The sequence below is a fragment of the Ylistrum balloti genome, unplaced genomic scaffold (assembly GCF_031769215.1).
Source record: "Ylistrum balloti isolate Yb309-2 unplaced genomic scaffold, AGI_CSIRO_Ybal_v1 Utg370522, whole genome shotgun sequence".
Lineage (NCBI taxonomy): Eukaryota > Metazoa > Mollusca > Bivalvia > Pectinida > Pectinidae > Ylistrum > Ylistrum balloti.
In genome coordinates this window covers 598120-620991 of record NW_026782334.1, presented here as the reverse complement: position 1 = coordinate 620991, position 22872 = coordinate 598120, and the positions used below count along the sequence as shown (strand labels likewise).

Sequence of the window (22872 nt, the reverse complement as noted above, 5' to 3'; positions counted from 1 at the left end):
TAGGCTCTACAAGCAGTAAACTGAATTCTGTAAGTACATTATACTATACAATAGTACTGAAATAGCGTGTGTTAAGCTGTTTAGTCTTATGTTGAAATAGACAAGTATATCTCTGTGCTGATATAAAAAAGATTTTATTTTCATCGTGAAGCTTTCAAAAGATGGCTAGCTACCACATACAAGTCCGTCAAGAGTTTTATCGTAAAACAGATTCTACAGGTCCACATAAATCTTTGTGAGAGCTGGGGAATCAGAGATAATGGATGTATTAGATTAACATCTACCAAAACACCCACACTGCTGTCATATACGTCATATCATTTCAGAACACAATTTTAATTCATGCTGTGAACTTTGTAGGATATTTTCAGATTTTGTAATATTTATTTGAGCAGGAAAACCCTTGGGAAATATTTGGGTCTTAAGGTATCCATTAGGAAGTTACTGCAAATGTTGTCATTTTTAGGGATTCTTATTTATACTGTTTTCAGGGATAGACTCACTATCAAAAATAGATACATAGAAAATAAAACTTTCAACAAAATGAATAGTCTGTTAAATGAGGTTAGGTGCTTCAAAGTTTTGGTAAATCAAAGAAATTTTGAACCATATATTGATACAATCTAGCCATAACATTATCAGGGTATACATAGATATACAAAAGACAATGAGAAAATGGACTGCTTGTTGTAAAGATAGCGGATACATCATTATACCTGTTATAAAATGACGGGAAAATGTGGTGAATTGGTTTATCTTCACTGGTCTTGGAGTATTCTAGCAATTAACCACCAGCGGTACATAAAGACAGGTAACTGTTACATCGCTGAAGCTTCACAAACACACAAATAGATTGATACACAGGTCACCATAATATACAAGTGACAGTCAAGCCATTTAAAGATTCTGTTCTTAAGTTCGGAAATTGTGTATCTTGTTAAATAATATACTTGTAGATCAGTAGTTGGTAGGACAGGAGAGTTGATCTAAATTGTGTGTTATCTTGTTATGTAATTTACTTGTAGATCAATAGTTGGTAGGACAATAGGTATGATATCATTAGTTCCTTGAAACCCAAGTGGCCAGTCACCTCAGGATTGTAACACATGTATATTTATCTTTGACTTGTGAAATACTCCTGATGCTATTATCAACAGTAATTTTTGCTTTTTCCTTTAGTGAACTGGCAACCAAGTTACCACTAGCAGTGAACCCCCATACCTACGACTCTTCCCATACAAAGACATGTCTCCTTCTCCAGGCCCACTTCAGCCAAGTTCCTCTTCCCTCTTCCGATTACAACACAGACACCAAGTCTGTCCTGGACCAAGCCATCCGTGTACTACAGGTAAGCCCTGCTTCCTTCATCTGACCACAACACAGACACCAAGTCGGTCCTGGACCAGGCCATCCATGTACTACAGGTAAGCCCTGCTTCCTTCATCTGACCACAACACAGACACCAAGTCTGTCCTGGACCAGGCCATCCATGTACTACAGGTAAGCCCTGCTTCCTTCATCTGACCACAACACAGACACCAAGTCTGTCCTGGACCAGGCTATCTGTGTGCTACAGGTAAGTCCTGCTTTCCTCAACTGACCACAACACAGACACCAAGTCTGTCCTGGACCAGGCCGTCCATGTACTACAAGTAAGTCCTTGTTCCCTCATCTGACCACAACACAGACACCAAGTCTGTCTAGGACCAGGCCATTCATGTACTACAAGTAAGTCCTTTTTCCCTCATCAGAGTACATCACAGACCTTATATTATATGCCATTTCTTACAGGCCATGCTGGACATTTCAGCTGACCAAGGCTGGTTAGTGACATCCCTGCGTATCACCATCCTTATCCAGATGGTCATCCAAGGACGATGGTCAACAGACAATGCTCTCCTGACCTTACCACACATGACACCCTACCACCTCAACTGTCTCAGGTAAATAAAGATAGCTTTGTCTCAACAACTTCATCTGTCTCAAGTAAACTACTGTAACTGCTTGATCTGTCGTAGGTAAACCAAACACATGTATCATACCCCAATTACATATCTGTTGCAGGTTAACACAAGCAGCATATCTCAAGTATTGAATTAGATTGAGCATTTTTGAAATGATAAGATCGTAGGATGTATTGATGAGCCCCGAGCATGACTTTGTTTATAGTTGGCTAGTTAATGCTTGGCAAATCTGGCTAATGACTGCCAGACAATTATAACTGTCCAAACTATTGACCGGCTGAGCTTTTAATGTTTTCCTTTTACCTCTGTGTACTTTAACATATTTAAAGAAAGTAAGTTTAAACATCATGTGGTAGAACTTCAGGTAAATGTTCAGGCACATGTATCTATGAGAATCAAGGGAGATAATTTGAATGATGATATCATTATTCCAAACAGGCCTAAAGGTGGAGAGGGTGCCAAAAGGAAGGGCACAGCCCTGCCAAGGGGCCCAATCAGATCCCTCCCGGAGCTTTTAGCTGCATGTGATGGGCGATACGAGACACTTCTTACAATGTTGGATGGAGAGATGGACAGAATGCAAATTGACCAGGTCAGTGTTTTATCATAGCATCCCCTCTGGGGGATAATATATGGGTGGCTCCTGTCAGATGGTATAAGGGAAGCTCCTGTGAGCTGGTATAAGGGAAGGTCCTGGGAGAGAATATAAGGGAAGCTCCTGTGAGATAATATAAGGAAAACTCCTGTGAGCTGGTATAAGGGAAGCTCCTGTGAGCTGGTATAAGGGAAGGTCCTGGGAGAGAATATAAGGGAAGCTCCTGTGAGCTGGTATAAGGGAAGCTCCTGTGAGCTCCTGTGGTATAAGGGAAGGTCCTGGGAGAGAATATAAGGGAAGCTCCTGTGAGTTGGTATAAGGAAAGCTTCTGTGAGATGATATATCTTATCTAGAAGTATTTGTTATGACACTTTGTCGTAACAATTGGGTCATGTGATGATGCATAATTATCAGCAGTACCATATAACCAGTTATTTTCAGTGATCATGAAAACTTAATCCTGTGATGAAATAATGAGAGTGTATTTTATGTCCTTTCACATCCAGATCACAAAATTTATTTACTAAGATATTATCTGGTCCTTTGAAAAGAAAATCATGAAAAAATATTGACATCACCAGCTATACTTTATACATTTTGAAGTTTGAATCTTTCAGATGTCTGGTACTTTCTAATACTTTGTCTCAATGAACTCCTGATTTTGATTGCGTTTCTTTTGTGTTGACAGATTTACACTGTGATAGGAAAGTTACCTCAGATCCAAGTGAACCTTTCCATAAAGGGATGGTGGGAAGGAGGTGAAGGGCAGAAGGATATTCGAATCCAGAACTCTACAGATGGTAATGGTCATTTTCACTGTTGATAGATATGTGTATTGTCTTTGATGTTTTTAGTTGTTTTCTGAATACCGTTTTACCTTCTTATAACATAAAAAACATTTTGTGGGTGTTTTTAAATATTTACAAATAAGTAAAGCTATTGTGCTAATTCAGAAGTTGACTTAGATGTAACATACAGGAATAACTTGTTAGCATTAATTGTTGCATTGTCTTTGGGAAGATTTAGAATCCTTTAAGATTCCTTCGGCCTAAAACTACTTGTAATTATAGACATGTCACTCTGCAGTCTAAAGGTCAATAGCAATTATTGCTTTCAAAGATACTACTGCTGTACATAGTCCACACATTATTGCTTACTTCCCTTGAGCAAAATAAAATCCTCCCACATTATTTTTTCCTGAGAGTACATGCTGTTGAGTGCTTTTTTGGAAGGCCTTGGAAGACTACCTTGGAGGGCTTTCTTGGAAGGCTTCCAAAGTCTTAGATTAACGGTCATTGTGAAGGTCAACTATATATTTCACATCCAACAATTGAAAATGCAAGATACCTGTCAATTTCTAATTTACTGATTTCATTTTTTTTAAAGCATGCCAAGCTTTTTGTACATTAAGATGAATATTAAGTGTATTATTATGATCAATCTATCTCTTCGTGTTATAAGAAGTATGGCAATGAATGACAATTTTGTGTATAATGTTTGGTGATTGACAGGTGGGCGTCGCCCAGACAGCGACTGGATCCAGGTGCATGCTGACCAAGAGTATGTGATACATGTTGACCTTGTCAGGGTTAACAAGACCAAAGTAAGTACTGATGATAAACAGACTTATACATACACTCTCTTCTTATTGTTGACTTATACAGAAATTCTGTTTTATAATCTTTCCTTTTGGTTAAATTTAGTGTTTTTGGGTGATTAATTGTATATAGTCTTATCATTATGTGACACCAAAATTTCCACTTGTTTTGACAACATGACATATGTAACAATGTTGCTCAGTAATCAAGGAGCTTGCTACTGTCAAGGATTAGAGCAAGCATATTGACTTATTTTTTCAAATAAATGAAATTTTCCAGCATTAAAAAATGAAAACATATATGAAATTTCACTTTTTTTTTTTAAGTTTTCCTATTTAATTTTGATATGATTTTTTTCAGCGAAATGATAGTAAGGCCCAGACACCACGGTTTCCCAAACCTAAGGATGAGGGCTGGTTCCTGGTGATCGGGGAGATAGAGAATAGAGAAGTCATCGCACTTAAAAGGACAGGATATGTTCGTGGACGTTCTCGTCAACAGTTGGCAGTGTACACTCCAGAGACAACAGGACGTGTGGTCTATACATTGTACCTAATGAGTGACTCCTATCTTGGTCTGGACCAGCAGTACGATATCTGTTTAGATGTGATACCTGCTAGTATAGAGTCACAGGTCAACACAGAGCTGGTCGGTGAACTAAATGACTTGGACATGGATGGGGGTGAATGATTCTAAATGTATGGGTATTTCTGGTGGTTATCTTTAAAGTGTTAGTGACTATACCACATCAGTTGGTCAAAAATAAACCACACAATACCTGGATATTGAAAATGATGAGTGGATATTTGTATCTATAATTATTGGGAGGTATTTATCAACGGTATGGCTGAAGAGAAATCAAAATGTCACACCTGGAATTTGTAGTAATGTACATAGCCCATCACAGAATGATACTGTTGGTATGAGTACAAATCAGTAGTGTCTATTTTTCTCTTTGGTGTATGAAACTTTGACCTTATGACCTTTTGTACAAGTGATATTTTTAGGTTTTGTTTGATTTTACTAGAAATGTGTAAAGTGATCAGACTGATTTGGTTGTGTGATTTGTTTGTAGATAGTTTATTGAACATAGTTTAGTGTCTAAAAGAAATAGATGCAGATACTGACTGTTAAACATTTAAGCTTTGGTGTAAATTGAGTGTACCTGCCTTAAGCTTTGGTGTAAATTGAGTGTACCTGCCTTAAGCTTTGGTGTAAATTGAGTGTACCTGCCTTAAGCTTTGGTGTAAATTGAGTGTACCTGCCTTAAGCTTTAGTGTAAATTAAGTGTACCTCACTTAAGCTTTGGTGTAAATTGACTGTACTTCACTTAAGCTTTGGTGTAAATTGACTGTACCTCACTTAAGCTTAAGTGTAAATTAAGTGTACCTCACTTAGGCTTAAGTGTAAATTGACTGTACCTCACTTAAGCTTTGGTGTAAATTGACTGTACCTCACTTAAGCTTAAGTGTAAATTAAGTGTACCTCACTTAAGCTTTTGTGTAAATTGACTGTACCTCACTTAAGCTTTTGTGTAAATTAAGTGTACCTCACTTAAGCTTTAGTGTAAATTGACTACTTCACGAACGCTTTGATGTAAATTAAATACTTCACTAATTGGTCTTTGGCTTTTGTGAAAAATGTCTACTTTTACTCCAAATTGCTGAATTCTTTGTATTAGGATCTCTCTTCAATTAAGTTCTGATCAAGTTAGGATAATATCTTTTGTTAGGTTACTACCAATAGGGATTGTGGGTGAAAAAGTAAAACTGCTACTTTTTGTGTCAAATTTGATAATATCAAATGTCATTTTAATATTATCGGACTCCTTAAATTGATCTGTGAGGAAGAAATGGATTGTTGATAAACAGATGAGAATAAGTGGTTGCTTCTGTATGTGGTATGAATATGATTTATAAAGACACAGTAATGGTATCTGTTTTGAAATGGTTGATTCTAGTGACAATTTTTACATCATCATATCGCTTATAAATTCCAAAGCATTGAAACATTGTTTTTATCAATGGCATTTGCAGACTGTCGATATATTATGAGTAGTGAACTTGAAATCTGTTTCTGATGTTAATTTTATGAATATGATTAATTTGTTTTTAGATCACCAGAGTCAAAGACTCATGATGACCTATTACCATGGCTTTAGTCTGTCATTGTGTCAACTTTTTACATATTAACTTGATGTACCATGTATCATTACCTGGAGATTTAGTCAAAGGATTTGATGCTCAAAATATAAATTACATCAGGTGATCTTTGATTGTTGTTATGTTAACTGTTATTACGAGCTAGAATTCATGCAATCAGAAAGATTAACAATTTAATACACTTGTGATAAAGAATTTGCTTTGATTTGATAAATAATTGTAAGTCCAGTAAACCTTCAGTCAGTGGGAATTAGTGGATACTTAAAAAACATGACTCTTCAATAAAAGCAATCATTTTATGTAGAGTGATAGTTAAAACCCTTTCTGTTCTTGTTAACCTACAATTTGAATACACTGTTAATTTGTACGTAGGTATCATTGATAGAGACTGTCGTCACATTAATTGCTCCATGTGGTAACTTGATGAGGTGTGGCTGGTTTGTAAATGACCATTGTAAGCAACTCAAACTGCCAAGTATATGCATACTTATTTCACGCACACTCCAGCTGACACAAGTTGAGGCCCTATATCTGATTAGGAAGTGATTGACATGTCGATAACTGACTGTTGACATGTACCCAGGTATATAAAACATCTGTCCACGCCTCACATTTATATGTCCATACTAACTTCCATCTAAATACAAGAAGACATGTCCATTTTTTAACTTTCATGGCTTCTTCATCACGATATCAAACGTAAAGAACAACAAAATGACACATATGATTTCCATTTGATCAACATGCTGTTTTTTCTAAACATATGTTATCATAATCCACCTTTACTCAGTATTAAGCCGTGATATTTCCTGACTGATAGTTTAAGGCTGAGATAGTACATCTTAGGATATCTTGCCATTATTTTGGGCAATGTCAACTCAGATTTTTCAAACTCGTTTATTTCCATGATTTGGTTTCATTCAAGGAGGTCCATCTACCGGTATATTTATTTGATTTTGTTGGGACTGACTGGAGGTTTTCTGCGGTAATTCAACTTTAATCATTTATGTTGTCAGCATTTAAGAGTTATCACAAATTATTAAGATATGAATTTTTATGGTTGGTACAATAAAATGAGTATGAAAGAAGAGATGTTTATAAAATTGGTAATGACTGTATGTACCTTATATGGTAATAAAATTGCTACCAAATTCTTCAGTCTTTATTAGTGTATATGTTACTTATCTGGACCTTTTGTTGAAACTCTCTGTTATACTTGTCATATAAGATTGAAATTTTCAAATTGACAAGTTTTATTTGATACTATTTATACAGATTATACTGTATGTGGGAATCATCAGCTAAATAAGTTAATTTTCACCTGTTCTCCGCTGATTTACCAAAAGGGCAAAAATGAAAGGTTGGCCAAAACTTGAAATTAAAGCTTAAAATCATGTTTTTATGTATTTTAATTGAAACTGAATATTGGGTGGAAGTGAAGCTTTATGCCCAGATGATAAAAACCCTGAGTGAATGTATTGTTGTATAAATTTTGACCTTGGACTGAAGTTTGGTATAACTAGTTATAGTATACCAAACAAGCCCTCATCCCAAGAACATTGTTACAGACCTGTGTAGATACTATGTCCTCTTCAAGTACCCATCATGTGTGCTACAATATAAAAAGATTTGAAAGATGACGTCTTTTTTTCAAGGCCATGGCATGCAATCTATAATTCATTGCCCTGTAATGAGGATGCCAATTCAGATATACAACTTTTCCAGGCCCACAACAGAGTTTTCAGAATAACTGCCAAAAAAACAAGAATGGTGTCAAACTTTCTGAAGCAACTTCCTGTTAGAAATAAAATAAAGATTAAAATACTGACATGCCAGAAGAATTTTAATCATAGTCAAATCAATGAAACTAGTGCGAAATATATAAAAGAAGATTTATACAGAGTCCCCTGAAAAAGTATAAGGATGATAAGACCAGGTGTTCTGGAAGGATAGGCATCTTCTGCTTCACTGACAACACTCACCATGTAAAGTTTGGTCAAGTAAATATAGTCTCAATCCCATATGATAAAGGTAACAATAATGGAACCACCAGGAATACTAATGAGCATGAAACATGTTAAACTTCATGATGCCCCAAGAAATAGAACATTTTCCAAAATGATCCACGATACAATTTCCTCATAATCTTCATCAATTTGCATATCTCAAGACCCTGTGTTCATCTGTCAACTGTCTACATCTTACGCGAAAATGTTCATGGTTCAGAACAAATTCTTGAATATCAAATCAACTGCGACATATCAACACCATTGGTTGGGGAGCAGGAATGTTGCTTTCTAGAAATGGAAAATTCAAAGTTAGGTTTAATATGCAGTATGTATATACATTGTATCTCCCATTCTAAACCACACATAGCATTTATAAACATCAGTCTTTAGATCCTGAACTAGGGGGAGAGAACTGAATTGCAGCTGATTGTTGAAGGTTATGGAAACATTGACATGTATGCAAAAGCCTGCATATTGAGATTGTCTGGGGGAAAAACTTTCTTGAAACAACTGATGGAATTAACGTCCTTGTAGAAAACCCAATTCAAAACCCCTATTTGGTTAAATCACAGAGTTTGTGAGCTGATGCTTCGTTCGTCATGGTTGTTCTGCAATCTCTCAACCAGATGACAATATCAGCAAGAATATGTGGTAGTAATCTGTCAATTATGAACTGTTTCTGTTGAATGGCCTTGTAATGTGACATCTCATTGTACAGAGTCATGGTAAAATTGTAAACTGGTGCGGGGTAGATACATCAGTAATAAAGTGCTGGAGTGTCAGTCAATTTCCAAAGTCCTTCAGGAACTAGTTGTAGGATGCATGCTTAGATATTTACTGGAAGTAGGGACCCACTTGAAATACATTTGTGAAGATCTGTTGCGACAACAATTCAGTAGAATACTTGTCATGGTGCTGATGTTAGTCACAAATGAAAGAAACAATTAAATGTATGTGTTCTTCAGCAAAAACTAACATATCACTCACCAGATGTGTGTTCTAACAGGTGATTACAATGTTATTTCAAACACTATTGCACCTGTTGCCAAATAATAAAAAATGTCTTCGTATGAATACAGAATAAAGACATATGAAGAAAGAATAATTAATACATATACAAAGAAGAAAAACAAAATATGTTCCATTTTGAATTTAACTTTTATTTCTAAATAATGATCACTGAAACAAACTAAAACCACCACTGAAATATTTACACATAATAACATTATCATTTCACATCTTTTATATGTCACTTTTCTCTGATCATGTCAGTATTTGATTTTGAAATATTATTATTATTATTTTATGTTGGTTTTTATTACCAGTTCTGACAAAATTAAGGTACAGACTGTTTAAAATAAACACAATCTACTAAGGTGATTTCAATATTCTTAACCTTTTTTTTAATTTCTTTTGATGTTCAATAGTTCAACTCAAAACTGTATATCAATAACGAATGAATAAAAACCATTAATTTATAATTTTATCTGAAAACAATATAAAGGTTAACAATATGTTTTTTTTTTTTTTTCAAAATAAAAATAAAATAACAGTAAAAGGTGATATCAATGCACACCTTTTTTTTGTAATTGTTTACTTATTACGGAAATAATTATTTTGTGGGGTTCTGTTTTCCACTCTTCAAGCAAAATAAAAAAAAATCCACCAAAATAGATACTTTTAATTAATCAAAAAATAGAGGAATTCCAGTAAGGTTAATGACTACCTTTAAAAAACCATTTGTCCAAGTCTTTGGTGAACATACGGTCTATATAAGGGTGTTTAAATGATAACAATATAATGTATAACACAAAACAATATGGTGTCAAATTCAATTCATTCAATGTCAAACCAATATAATTCAACGAATCCAGTTGGTGTTATTACTCACTGTAGGTGTTTCATAGTGAAGTAATGTTGCACAAACAAAAAACCCTGTTGGTGTCACACCACAAAAATAAGATATTCCGCGTAGTACAGTACTGGAAATGTTTTAAAATCTTGAAATCTTTATACTGCTTTCATGATAAGATGTCGACGACATAAACAACATTATATACAACAGAATGATTACTAATATCCATAACGCTTATTTTTTAACACATTAAATTCCAATAAATATTTTATCACAAACGTGATAATAATTTCTGACTTAATCGTTAATAGAAATCACATGAGTGTCAAATAACATCAAACCCGGAATTCAAATCAGCTTATATGTGGAAATTAACTAACAGAGGTTCAATTGTTTTTTCGTAAATTTGAGTTGTACATTACTTTAATATAAATCAATACATTAAACTTTTTAATTAAAACGTATCTGGTTGAAAGATTCATAACATAATTTTAATCCAAAAATTGGACTTTTAATTCAATTTAATTAATTTCTGTATTATAAGCAAGATCCTTTATGTAAGCCTTGATAATATAGTAAATGGTTATTCTACAGGTGTGAGTATAATTGACTAATTATTACAGACAAAATGCAGAAATTGTTATCTATTAATGTACTATGTATCCGTTCTATATGATATCATAAGAGTATGTAGTGGACCCCGTAACACCCTAGGTTGTCGTTTGTTTGTCGATAATGTGACTTTGTTAACAAAATTTCATACCAAGATTTTTGCACAGAAGAAAGTTTTTGTTGTATGAAATACAATAGATATCAGTTCTGATGCATTGTCATACTATACCAGATGTGCATCAAATTAACGTCATTCCATTACAAATTTAGGTCTTACAGCAAAGTAGTGTGAAGCGAATGTGATGCATTCATCTCGAGATAGAAGATAAGATGTACACCTAGTATATTCTCAGAAGAAATGATACGAGAGTTTTAGTGAAAGACGGTCCATTCTAGGTATTTACAGATACATCACTCTAAATAAATCAATAAAACAAAGCCATGGGTGTTAAATAAAAACGACTACAGGTGAAAATGTTGTCAAAATTGATATCAATTCGTAAATATTAACACAGTAAACAAAAGAAGCATGTTGGGCGTAGGCTTGATAAATTCAAAGTCATAAAAAATCCTTTCTATTCCAAAGAAAATTTATATATCATAAAGGTTTTATCTCAATAAAATAACTTCAATGAAACATGAATAAATCAAAATAATTAAAAAAATGCAAATCAGAAGAAATATATCAAATTTTTGTGATAAATTCAAAGGTTGGAAACATTGCTTAAATATCATCAAAGTAAGAAGTAAACCATGCCCAATATACCACAAACTATACTAGACCAAAGCGAGGAAATCTTATATACATATAGTGATTATAGGTTGTATGAAGTAAACTTCTGCTATCCTATGAGATGTTAGTGAAATATGAAATGAAGCATTCAGTGGATCTAAGTTATCTATTTGAGTATGCTGTTCATTATCATAAGATTCTAATTTTAAGTTGGCTCGGCATGTTTCAAACGGTTTGATCTGGAAAAAATCTTCAGTTTTTAATTTTAGAAAAGAATGCGTTATGCTTTTCAGACTGTATTACCTTGAACTTTTTATTTTAATTCAAAGTGAGTTTTTTTTTTTTTTTTTTGTAAATAGCGTTGTTTAAATTAAAACTCAGAAAAGACTTATTATACGATAATACAGTTCAGGTCAGAAAACTGGATGTACAACTTAAGTTCTAAGCTGTTATTTTAAGAAACTTGATTACAGAGAAAAAAGAAAAGGACAATATCTCAATGAATGTAATCATTATTATATCTTATATAAGATATAAATGAGGATGTACATATACAAAGTCTATATCTTACAATGCATGACAGCAGTTGTGAATGAGACATAGTAAAGACTGTAATGTCACCATGTTGTACAGTTAGATAATCCCATGCAGTATGAGGATGGGAATATTTCTACTCAACATGTATACATTCCAATCATCAGTAAAATGTGGCAAAATATAATCGTTCATTAGAATCCCTGGACAACATCTAGGAAAAAATGTACTCTACAAATAGGTTTCTCTCATTCAAATGTACAAATGAAAAAACGGTCGGTTATATTTATTATTAATACCATTTTTATGAGAATATGCTATTTATTTCTTTTGCATGCACGAGAAAAATGTTAGATAAAATGGTCCGAATGGCATCAATATGTACAATTGTATATTGGATTAACAGATATTGGACTAGATCTGAAATACTTCAATATACTAACCAACTTTCTTAAAGAAGGATGCGAGCCATTCTGTGGCCTTACAAGCATATTTTTGCAGGAAGATCCTTTATGAGCAGTGTTGCATATAGTATGCTATTCAAAACATTGGATTTTGTGTGGGATTGGTAATTGTTTAGAGTCAAAATGGGGTTGGGGATGGGGTGAACATTTTGTTGTTAAAAGTTTTTATAATTTCAGTGTTTGAGTGAAATTTTCTTACACCACATGGCTTTAAAAATGTCTTCCTTTAGCCAACCTCAAAATAACTTGGCAACAACGTCCAAAATTGGCACCCTTATTTTCATTTGGATAAATACATCATGTACTAGTATCATTGAAAACTAAATATTGATAACTAAGTAATTCAATTATTGAATTATAATATACATGTACATTCAAAGAGTGCTACTGCTTCTATAAGAATACAGAATATTTGTACAAAAAATTGGTGTTTACACACATATGATTATATTCATGAAAAGCGTGAGTGAGATTTGAGAACCCTCTGGATATACACATGATATCAATATACGGACCTTCAAAAGATTGTAAGCAAACACCAGATATAATATCTGCACCATAGCTTTTTATATTATCACATTAAAACCTGGGTACCTTTATGCTTTTTAAGTTAACAATATTCAAACGCATTGCAAAGAGATCACTAATGTGCAAGTCCGAATACTCAGCATGAGATATATATACTTATATACATATTTAAATTTGTTTACATATAATAATAGAGAGTATGATATGTACAAGTTATGATATTACTAGTGACAGTAAGACTATAATATCAGACATTTTCAATGATAAAAAGCTGTGCTTCTTTTCAACTTTGTCAGATTTCTCAATGCTTTGAAAGTACTAACTGTATTCTACTATCATAGATATTTTCTAATTGTAATTGTTACTTTTAATATCCACGTGATCTATTACTGACCTAGAGGTAAATGATCTTTTGTGGATAATAATAGCTGGTACCAAGGTATTTTAATTTCTTCAAAGTAGATGAGTAATTATTCTGTAAAGAGATATAATCTAAATGGTTGATTTACATATGTGATGTCAATTTAAGATTTAGCTATGCTTAGTGACAAATAAATTAAAACGATGTATGAGTTATACAAATACATACAAGCTAGAGGTAACTAAGTATCAGGGCTACCCATGATAGAATGGAAGATATCTGAAGGTGGAGGATTTTTTTTTCTAGAATTTCCTCATAATGATCTAGCCCTTACAGACGTGCCCAGACTTTGATCGCTGTGAAACTTTCTTGACTCGTCCTAGTATTGAGACAGGGATATGACGAAGTCATAACAAGGGCATGACTTAAAGGCAAATATTCAATGACATCACCCTAACAATACAAAATATCATCAATTCAGGTAACAGCATCATTGCATTTATATGTAAAAGTTAAAAGGGTATGAGGACAGAATCACTCCCTTACCACCGTCTGGAACAAACGAAACATCCGATAATTGGTCGAAAGATTCTTTAGTTGCTAAAGACACGGCAAGCCTGTTTTTTGTCAGCTTTAAGAAACCACTCATTTACATGATATCCCCCAAAAACAAAACATAGATGTTGATAATATTGAAAATTATTATACGGACCGATTATACGCAGAGAAGTTTATCCTAAAATGATATTATATTTATGTAACTGAAAACTTATATAAATAAAAAAAGCAATGATTGTGTAATTATGTATAAATGCTGTGACATATGTCGTATTGTATAAACATACTTAATTTCACATGAGCTACAGTATCATGACAGTGATCTTCCCTAACAAGCTAAGCTACACCTGTTTTAGTACAAATTTCTGTTGTCATACAACGATTTTAAAAATCTGATGTCTAAAGAGATTTCTTTGAGAACCGAAGTTCCTCTAAGAAACAACCAAAAATTAAAATTACTATGGATACCTGCAATGCTGTTTGGAAATACACAAAATTACAGAAAATGTTTGTAGAAAAACTTTATACATCTTCAATCATTTCTACACAATACTTGTGTATATAATGAGTTCTGGCCTCTACTGTTTCAATATTTCTAAACGACATCGAAAAGTGGATCACTGGTACTTATAACAATATACTACCTTATCTCAAGTCCTTCACTTCAGCTTGTTACTAGTCCAATACATAATAATTCTACCTGATCAGAAACCTTTGGGTTCTTCAGATGATTATATTTACATGTTTGATCCCATAATTTTAAAAGTTGAAATTGAATATGTACATTGAGATAAACAACCTTCATACAGGCATATTGATGCTTTTATTAGTCTTTTGGTCATTCAGAGGCAGTTAACTCAAATACGACGACCGAGCGAAGATGAAAACATTTTTTTCATCCCTAAAGCTGCCAATATTTCTTCAATGAAATGCCGAATTATATCTATTTCTTACTATAGAAGAGTAAGTAAGCATTCCTGAACACGAAATCCTGATATATATCGTGTTCCTCTACTTCATGGACACTTGAATCACTACAATAAAACCACTTGTTTGTGTAAAGTTTCCTCACATATGAGGTGTAGTGACCGCCATGCATGCTTCCTCTGTGTAAAACAACTCCGTACAGTTCGTACTCCAACATTCTCTGTAATTATAAAAACTCGGGATACATTCAATGTATTATCTTAATAACTGAGATGACAACCTTTTAAAAACAGAATTTGTGATTTTGATGATTTATGAATATTGAAAGTAGTTTTGCATCTAAGTTTATTCATCAATTTTGAACTGAGCATTTTTCTTATTTTATTTTGTCTGTTTAGAATAAACATGCATGATTTGCTACCTTGTCAACTGTGTAGTCCTTTTCGATTTTCAATATCTTGTCGAAGCTCACTGCGTGACTTGTTTTTCGCATTTCCTTGGGAACGTCATCGAATGTAGAGACCTGAATAACAATAAATTTGATTGGTTAAGAAGGACGAAGAAATGTTTGTCATGAAATAAAACATGAAATTTTCAGTGTTTGTAGTAGATATAATAATTAAGACATACCTCTTCAAAACGTGCTAGTTGTAGCATCAATATGTTTGGAGCAATAGACATTAGGAGAGCTCGCGTTGTGGTATCTACAGGACAAACGAACAGTGCTTGTTATTCATTCATTAGTATACATTAGTTATGCAAGAATAAAAAAAAATCGAAAAAATCGTTGAACTTTCAATTAGAAATCGAAGAAATCTTTGTGAATTTATAATGCTAAAAGTATTATTTTTTTTCAATGATGTATATTATAATATAAGTATATATTATATATATATATTTATATACGATATACAATAATATATAATACAAGGTGTCCCATTGTCACTCACTTTTGGAGTTTTTCATTTTATGCCAACAGCCTCAATATTAAAATATTAGTGACGTATTACTTTTACTGTGATGTTATAACAGAAATATGATGGCAACTTTAGCCATGTTATTTACTAGACAAAATGCTTACCGTTCTTTTGTGTGACGTTACACGTTCTGCACCACAAAACACCTTTTTCAAATTTTTCTTTCTTGAAAAAAGAAGTCACTGCTTTGCCAAGGGTTTTCTAGAAAAAATAAAACGACCAAAATTTTGTTTTTTAATCGAAATGGAGTTAAACAAGTAATCGACGACACTTAATCGATACCTAGGCGATGCTGAAAGGAAGATTGAATGATATGTAACACTAACGTTTAAACAATAGTCTGTAATTTTGATTGAATCAGTCTGCATCTGTTCTTATCAATTGTTCATATCTAACATTTCAAAAATTTGAACCAAAATTTGTTGAGGATTACAATGGGGATATTCAGTTAAACAAAAACACAAAAGATTCACACTGTGCGAGAAAGACACGATGGCAAAAGTAAAACTTTTGCTTAGCTTTCTTCAATCTTGACATTTTAAATTTACCTTTATGAGTAATTTTGCTTAACTCGTAGGTTGTCTCAGGGGGCAGGGGTGGTGGTAGGGGGGGATGGGGGGGGGGAGGCCATATTGTCCTCAATACAATTGTCAAAAGATAACTGATCCGATATAGAAAATAATTACCAAATCTCTAGTAGCTGGTACCAGGAGACTGTAGAATAATTGATCGTCGACTTTTTCAGCCTGAAAAAGGGGGAAATAGCACTTTACGTTCCTATATCTCAGTTTAAACTTTGCAAAAAGTGCTCTGACATCTTATGTGGGAATGGAAATACACCAATACAAAATAAATACACAAAAAAGTACTCTGGCATCTTATGTGGGAATGGAAATACACCAATACAAAATATATACACAAAACTGCGGCAAAATCACGATTTTCCTATGACACGTTCATGTGAAATGACCATGAGCTATTACTGTTTTCACTAGATCATCGCCCCACTCGCTGATGTTTATGCTGAAGTAAAATGTCCGGCATGCTCCCATATTGCCTGTCATCTCATAAGTGTCAAAATGACATATTGTACATATTCTCAGGTGTCATATCTACACAATTTCCTTGTTAAGTTTTATTTACTGTGTTGATTCAGTTATCATAAGTATCTGACATACGTGTGGACATTGGCTGTAGGTAAACTGACTCGTGAATCGACTTTCAAAGAGTACGGTTGGACCTGAAACAAGAGATACAGTTTCAACTGACTTCACACAAGCTACAAGAAAATAGCGACATACCGACAAAATTTTTGCTCAAATTCAAAGTAAATGAGACGAGAGTAGTAAACTACATACAAATGTATCATTACTTTTGCATGTTCTTTTTAACAAAATCACAATTACGTCTACATCATGGAACATTACTTGATATTTCATTTGTGATATACACGTACGTTTCACAGTGGGGTTACTTCATATTTTCAAATGTCAGAACCATCGAGAACGTATAATTTTAATGTCAATACGTCGTTTTGTCAACCTGAATATAAGTCATGCCAAAATATTTATATATATTAACGTGGAATGGATATTTTAAATGTAAATGGTAATTAATGCCTTGTCCACTGTTGTACTCCTACAGGTGATCGCCAGGTATAGGTACCCTTGGACACCATCACTTACTAAGATTGTAGTTGTAATGCTCGTGTATGAAAACAATAGAGCAATGCTAAATGTTAATCCTTTTTTAAAAAAAAATAACGGTCGGTATTATTCTCAAGATCTTCCAATAATAGCCTTACATTTCCGCGGTGTTCTGTCACCTAATTCTTTTGATCCACAAACCTTAAAAATGAAAAAATAATAATAATTATATATCACCGAATGATATGTGATATTATGCAAACAGACTTAAAACAGATAGAAAAAAAGTGTTCTTTAAATTATAATGAGATTCACGTGCCCTTGTCACCACAAAAGAATGCATACTTTGGTGCTGATATTTATATTCATAAACGTTGGTCACAGTATACATTGCCGTGAACTGCACGTGATGGTTGTTAGAAGATTAAACATTACTGAAACTTTCTATTAGAATGGATTTTCAAAGTTCTGCTTTTAGAAGTTAATGATCTAAACGGGTATTGTGTTGGTGAGATGAGCAGGCACTTGTCAAATATCATCCCACATAAATGAGTGAAAAGGAATATTTTGTCCGACTTGTCAATAATCTTCATTTTTTATCTAAGTATTAAGATAAGGCTCTAAGCACCAATCACAAGGTACATATTTCCCGAATATGATAAAACAAATTGTTTTGAGAAAACTGTGGATATTATGTTTTGATATTCTAAGAGGTTGCAAATTGATACTGGCCGGATGTTTGTTATACAAAACCAAATTAACCTAGGTTATGTACATGTGTATGTTCTGAACCGTGCCATTACTCAAAACAACAACAGATTTAGCAGGTTACGGATTCAGAATCTTTACGACTTACCTCCATTTTCTCTTCGGCGTCCTGTCTGGTGTTGACTGATTCATTTCTGGTGTCAGGCCCGTCAAGGAACGAGTTCCCCACACCTGTATACATGATTAAATGATAAACGAATTTTCTTTTTCTTTCTTGCTTTTAACATATGTGTTACAGTGTAGTTTCAGGAAATAAAATTAAAAAAAAACAAGATATCATTTCTATGATGTTTCCTTCAAACTCAAGAAATTATAATGAATATCTAATGTTCAGTGAAACATCGGTCAGTTATTAACAATTAAACAATGCCTAGACACCGATATCGAACCTTTTTCCTCCTTCTTTTCTGTCTCTTCCTTCTCCAACGCATTCAGTAAAGTTATGATAAATGAGTGACAATCATTCTCCTGGTATCTTCGAAATGATCGATCACTGAAAAAAATGATAAATATTATATTTATTATGAACATTGAATGCCTTTTTGCATTTCATATTGTCTTTAAGCCAGACTAGAAGCTATAACAAAAGATACGTAACTGTATAGCATACAGATTAGAGCCAAATGATAATTAACTGCACCATACAACTGTTTCGTCCTTCTAGGACTTGTCAGTGATGTGACGGAAAGAATGTTTCACTCTTCGGCCAGTTATTCCTGAATAAATTATGTTTATATTATATTTCAAACACGAGCAACAAATAATATATAGCTTTAATGCTGACATAATGAATATATTTAATTTCTTTCTGTAAATAGAAACCAGTTCACTCTTACATCTCAAAAATTCTCCTCATGAGGCCTTCCATTAAGCCCCAGTTCAAAAAGAAGTGATCTTCTTCTCCAACATTCACATTTTCCAGAAGCTTATCCAACAATGTCTCGACGTGGTTCTATAACAAATTTTAAAAGCACTGATAATTATTTCTCTTATGTTTTGATAATTTTTCTTAGCTTTTTTACCACACAGGGTTTACTTTCCTTTTTTAAGAAGGATTCATTTTATTGACAAAACAAACAGATATAAATATTACATTACATGTCCCCACAAAGGAGAGCTCTCAATCTTCACGCTTCATGAACACTTTCAGGGGTACATAGATACAACTAGTCATACGAGGTAACACGATACCTCTCCAAGAGAGGTGACTCGTCGAGCGCACATAGATTTCAGAACGACATGGCAGACTATTCCATCCATCACGCTTTATCTGTGATCCAATACCGTTTTTTTTCATAAAAAATGGTTTTAATGTTTGTTTTGTTCGTTTTACCTGTCCACTGCTCTGACAGTATTTTCTCAAAAGATCTTTGAACCCTGGAGTTTGACCAAGAACCTAGCAAAACAAATTTTTATATAATTATATCACCTTATAAAATAATCTGATCACATCCAATCAATTGTGCTTATGTTTGATCAACTAAATTACAGTCTTTCTTGATCATAAATCCGATTTTAAAAAATGGCACACGTGAAACTTTTAACGATGTTTAAGTATATAACGTAATAGAGCTCATTGGTGCTATAATATATATGCTTCAAGAAGTGCATAAATCGAGATGTATGTACGTATTTGATTCAGTTACATACTTACCTGCAACACACAGCTAGCATAACAGGTAAGGCCAATGTTTGGAATTCCCTGTGAAACAAGAGTCCTTCCATTCAATAAAGAACAACATAGTTGTATGTATTGTATAAAGAAACTTATGGACATGAAAAGTTAGGTACGCTTCCTCGTTTTCGACAATTTCCTCTGTAAAATCCTTAGATATTTCTTGTTGACGATCCCTTATTAAGGTATTTTTGCCCCCAAGATTTCCTATGTTCAGAAAATCTTGCTGATAGTGGCATCGGTTCTGAATGGTTATGTTTTACTTCCTATTCTGTATTATAGCATTTGTATAGACCGAATTTTTATTTTTCTACTAGATTTCCTAATTTTATTCCTTAGCACAACTGTAGAATACTAGACGAACGGTATATAAATTAATTGTATGAAATATATTATTCCTGTTACTGAAATTGCATTAACAGATGGTTTAATTTTATTTCATATTATCCTCACCCTATATATGATTTTTGTCTCATTTATCCAATTATTATTTCAGAAGTATGAATTTTAAAGTAACAACATTTAATAACTATTATTATCAAACAGATGTTACAGAGTGTCGTGATAATTAAAGTATAATACAGTTCCCAAATATTACATATATGTAAACATAAAAGGCCAATAAGACAAATATGTTTACATATTTAAACGATACACAATGTTCTCACCTAACTGAACTATATATATATGTGTGTATATATATCATAAACCATTTATATCCAATCATAAATCCATGATTGTAAATTCCAAAACACATTTATCTTATCAATATCATATAATGATTGGATTTCAACAAGATCTCTAGTGACTCACCATTATTTCGGGCTTAGTCTCTGCGCATATCTGAAAAATATAAACGTCTCTCAGACATGAAATTATAAATACGGTATAAAGTTTTTTTCCTGTGCCTTACATTCGCTATTTTCGTTAACGTTAAGATTGTTGTATGTCACATACTAAACCAGTAAATATTAGTCGAGGACGAGTTACTTCCACTAAAAAAATGTGTAATGTATTACAGATCGAGGCTAGTGAACTAAAATTATCCATGAACATTCTAACAACTGGTGAACTACCTGACAGCAGTGTGGTAATGATCGCAATGAATATCTACTGACGCTATAGTGTTTGTCATTTGTACAAACGTGTCACTGTTACAAGTTGTCAACGTTTTCTAATAGAGACGTCAATACCGACCAACCAGATAAGTCAGAATTTACGGAAACCCTGTAACTTGTGGACACAGTTGCAAAAGTGAAAGAAAATATATAATTCTTAGTATTTCTGAATTCCTTTTCAGTTACTACTGTGCAATATATTTGGTATTTACGTGACATTAAATAATATCAATAATGTTACATCAGACGTACAAAAACAACCTACTATATACGATATGTGTATGAGTGTAACAACATTTAACAAACCGCGTGGTTTAAGGTCAGTTACATATGTATACGTTACTCAAAACATCAGATTTTGCGTATTTAAAAAAAATATTATTACTATTATTTTTAGGTACATACAGTTTTTTTAATAAAACTGAAAGCTTTTTGTTTTTTACATAACATGTGAAAGGTTTTATACATTTAAAGGAAATGTCAAGCAGATTATAGTTACGTTACTGATGATATCAAAATTGACTTTGTAAAAAATAACAATTAACCAACCCAACCTGAAGATATCCTTCGCAAGGAAATCATACTTCAGGCTTGGAAAATTGCTAACTCCTCGAGGGATGACAGTAGGTCCCGTACGCAATCACACAATGTGATTTTTAGCTTGAAGAATTGATAACGTCGAAGGCAGTACAAACACATTGCATTTGTAAGAATTTAAACAATAAAGTTCTCATTTAACAACTTTCTAATTTGACTTTCGATTTTCCATGTGCCCACGCTAAATTTAATAGTTTGAATAGCATATCATATACAGCTGACCGGTAAGTATTTTCCTACAACAAGAAACTCATCACCGAATGGCTTCATAATGACCTAAAATTAGTACCCCTCCTTTCTTGTTACTTAATGACGATACACAACCATTACATTTAATCTCGAAATGGAAGAATTAACCAGTTAACTTATTAATCTTTTTCGTTAAGCTCTCCGACAAGCTCGAACGATAACAAAAGCAATTGATATAAAATCAAGACCCCATATTAGTTGTACACGTGTCTGAATCACTTCATACGTCTCAAATACATTTTCCCAAAGATATCGTGTCATTATGTAATCTTTCCAAAGACGAAATACTGGCTAATCATATTTAACTTCATTAACATTCATATAAACAATGTTTTATTGCTGGCTCGTCTAGCTGTTCAATTAAGCTTTCAAGTTTTTTGTCAAAACTACTGACTGCCTGGTGGTTCCGTTGTTGTATACCTTGTTCTTATTTGAGAATATGACATTACTTTCTTGGATTGATCAAGGTTTACAAGACGGGTGTAGTCGATGAAGCAGAAGATGCTTACTCTTCCGGCACACCTGATCTTTTTTCCTTGTACTTTTTCACGAGTCTTCGTGTAAATAATTCTTTTGTTCACATTTCCCCCTAGTTTTCATTGAATTTGTGTTTGGATTAATATTATGTTGATATATTAATATTTTCTTGTTGTTATATATTGTAACTCACCATTTCAGACTTGGTTTTCGAGTGCGTCTGTAAAAAACAAAAGACTACTAGACATTGAATGACAAGCATTGCTACACTAGTTCTAGTATATCTACACAAACTTAACGTGATATTAAAGTGAAGTTCACGTACATAGTTTACATACATGTGAGAAAAATAACCTAAAAACTTGAAAAACCTTCCCAAAATTGGTCAATGCGTTTTCCAGATATTAAGTATCTGATACCGTCATTTTCACATGTCTGGAAAAAGCGGCATTTTTGTTATTGGTT

At 33.3% G+C, this 22872-nt stretch overlaps 1 protein-coding gene across 1 annotated transcript; it reads left to right on the top strand.

The window, feature by feature from the left end:
* Positions 1-1179: 1179 nt before the first annotated feature.
* LOC132555896 (activating signal cointegrator 1 complex subunit 3-like) lies at positions 1180-5812 on the top strand (the record flags this gene model as incomplete). Its single annotated transcript, XM_060220275.1, has 6 exons — positions 1180-1348; positions 1792-1943; positions 2403-2556; positions 3248-3359; positions 4071-4162; positions 4518-5812. Coding segments are annotated over 6 exons (1009 nt in total), but the record flags the coding sequence as incomplete, so codon positions are not given.
* Between the last annotated feature and the right edge of the window lie 17060 nt (positions 5813-22872).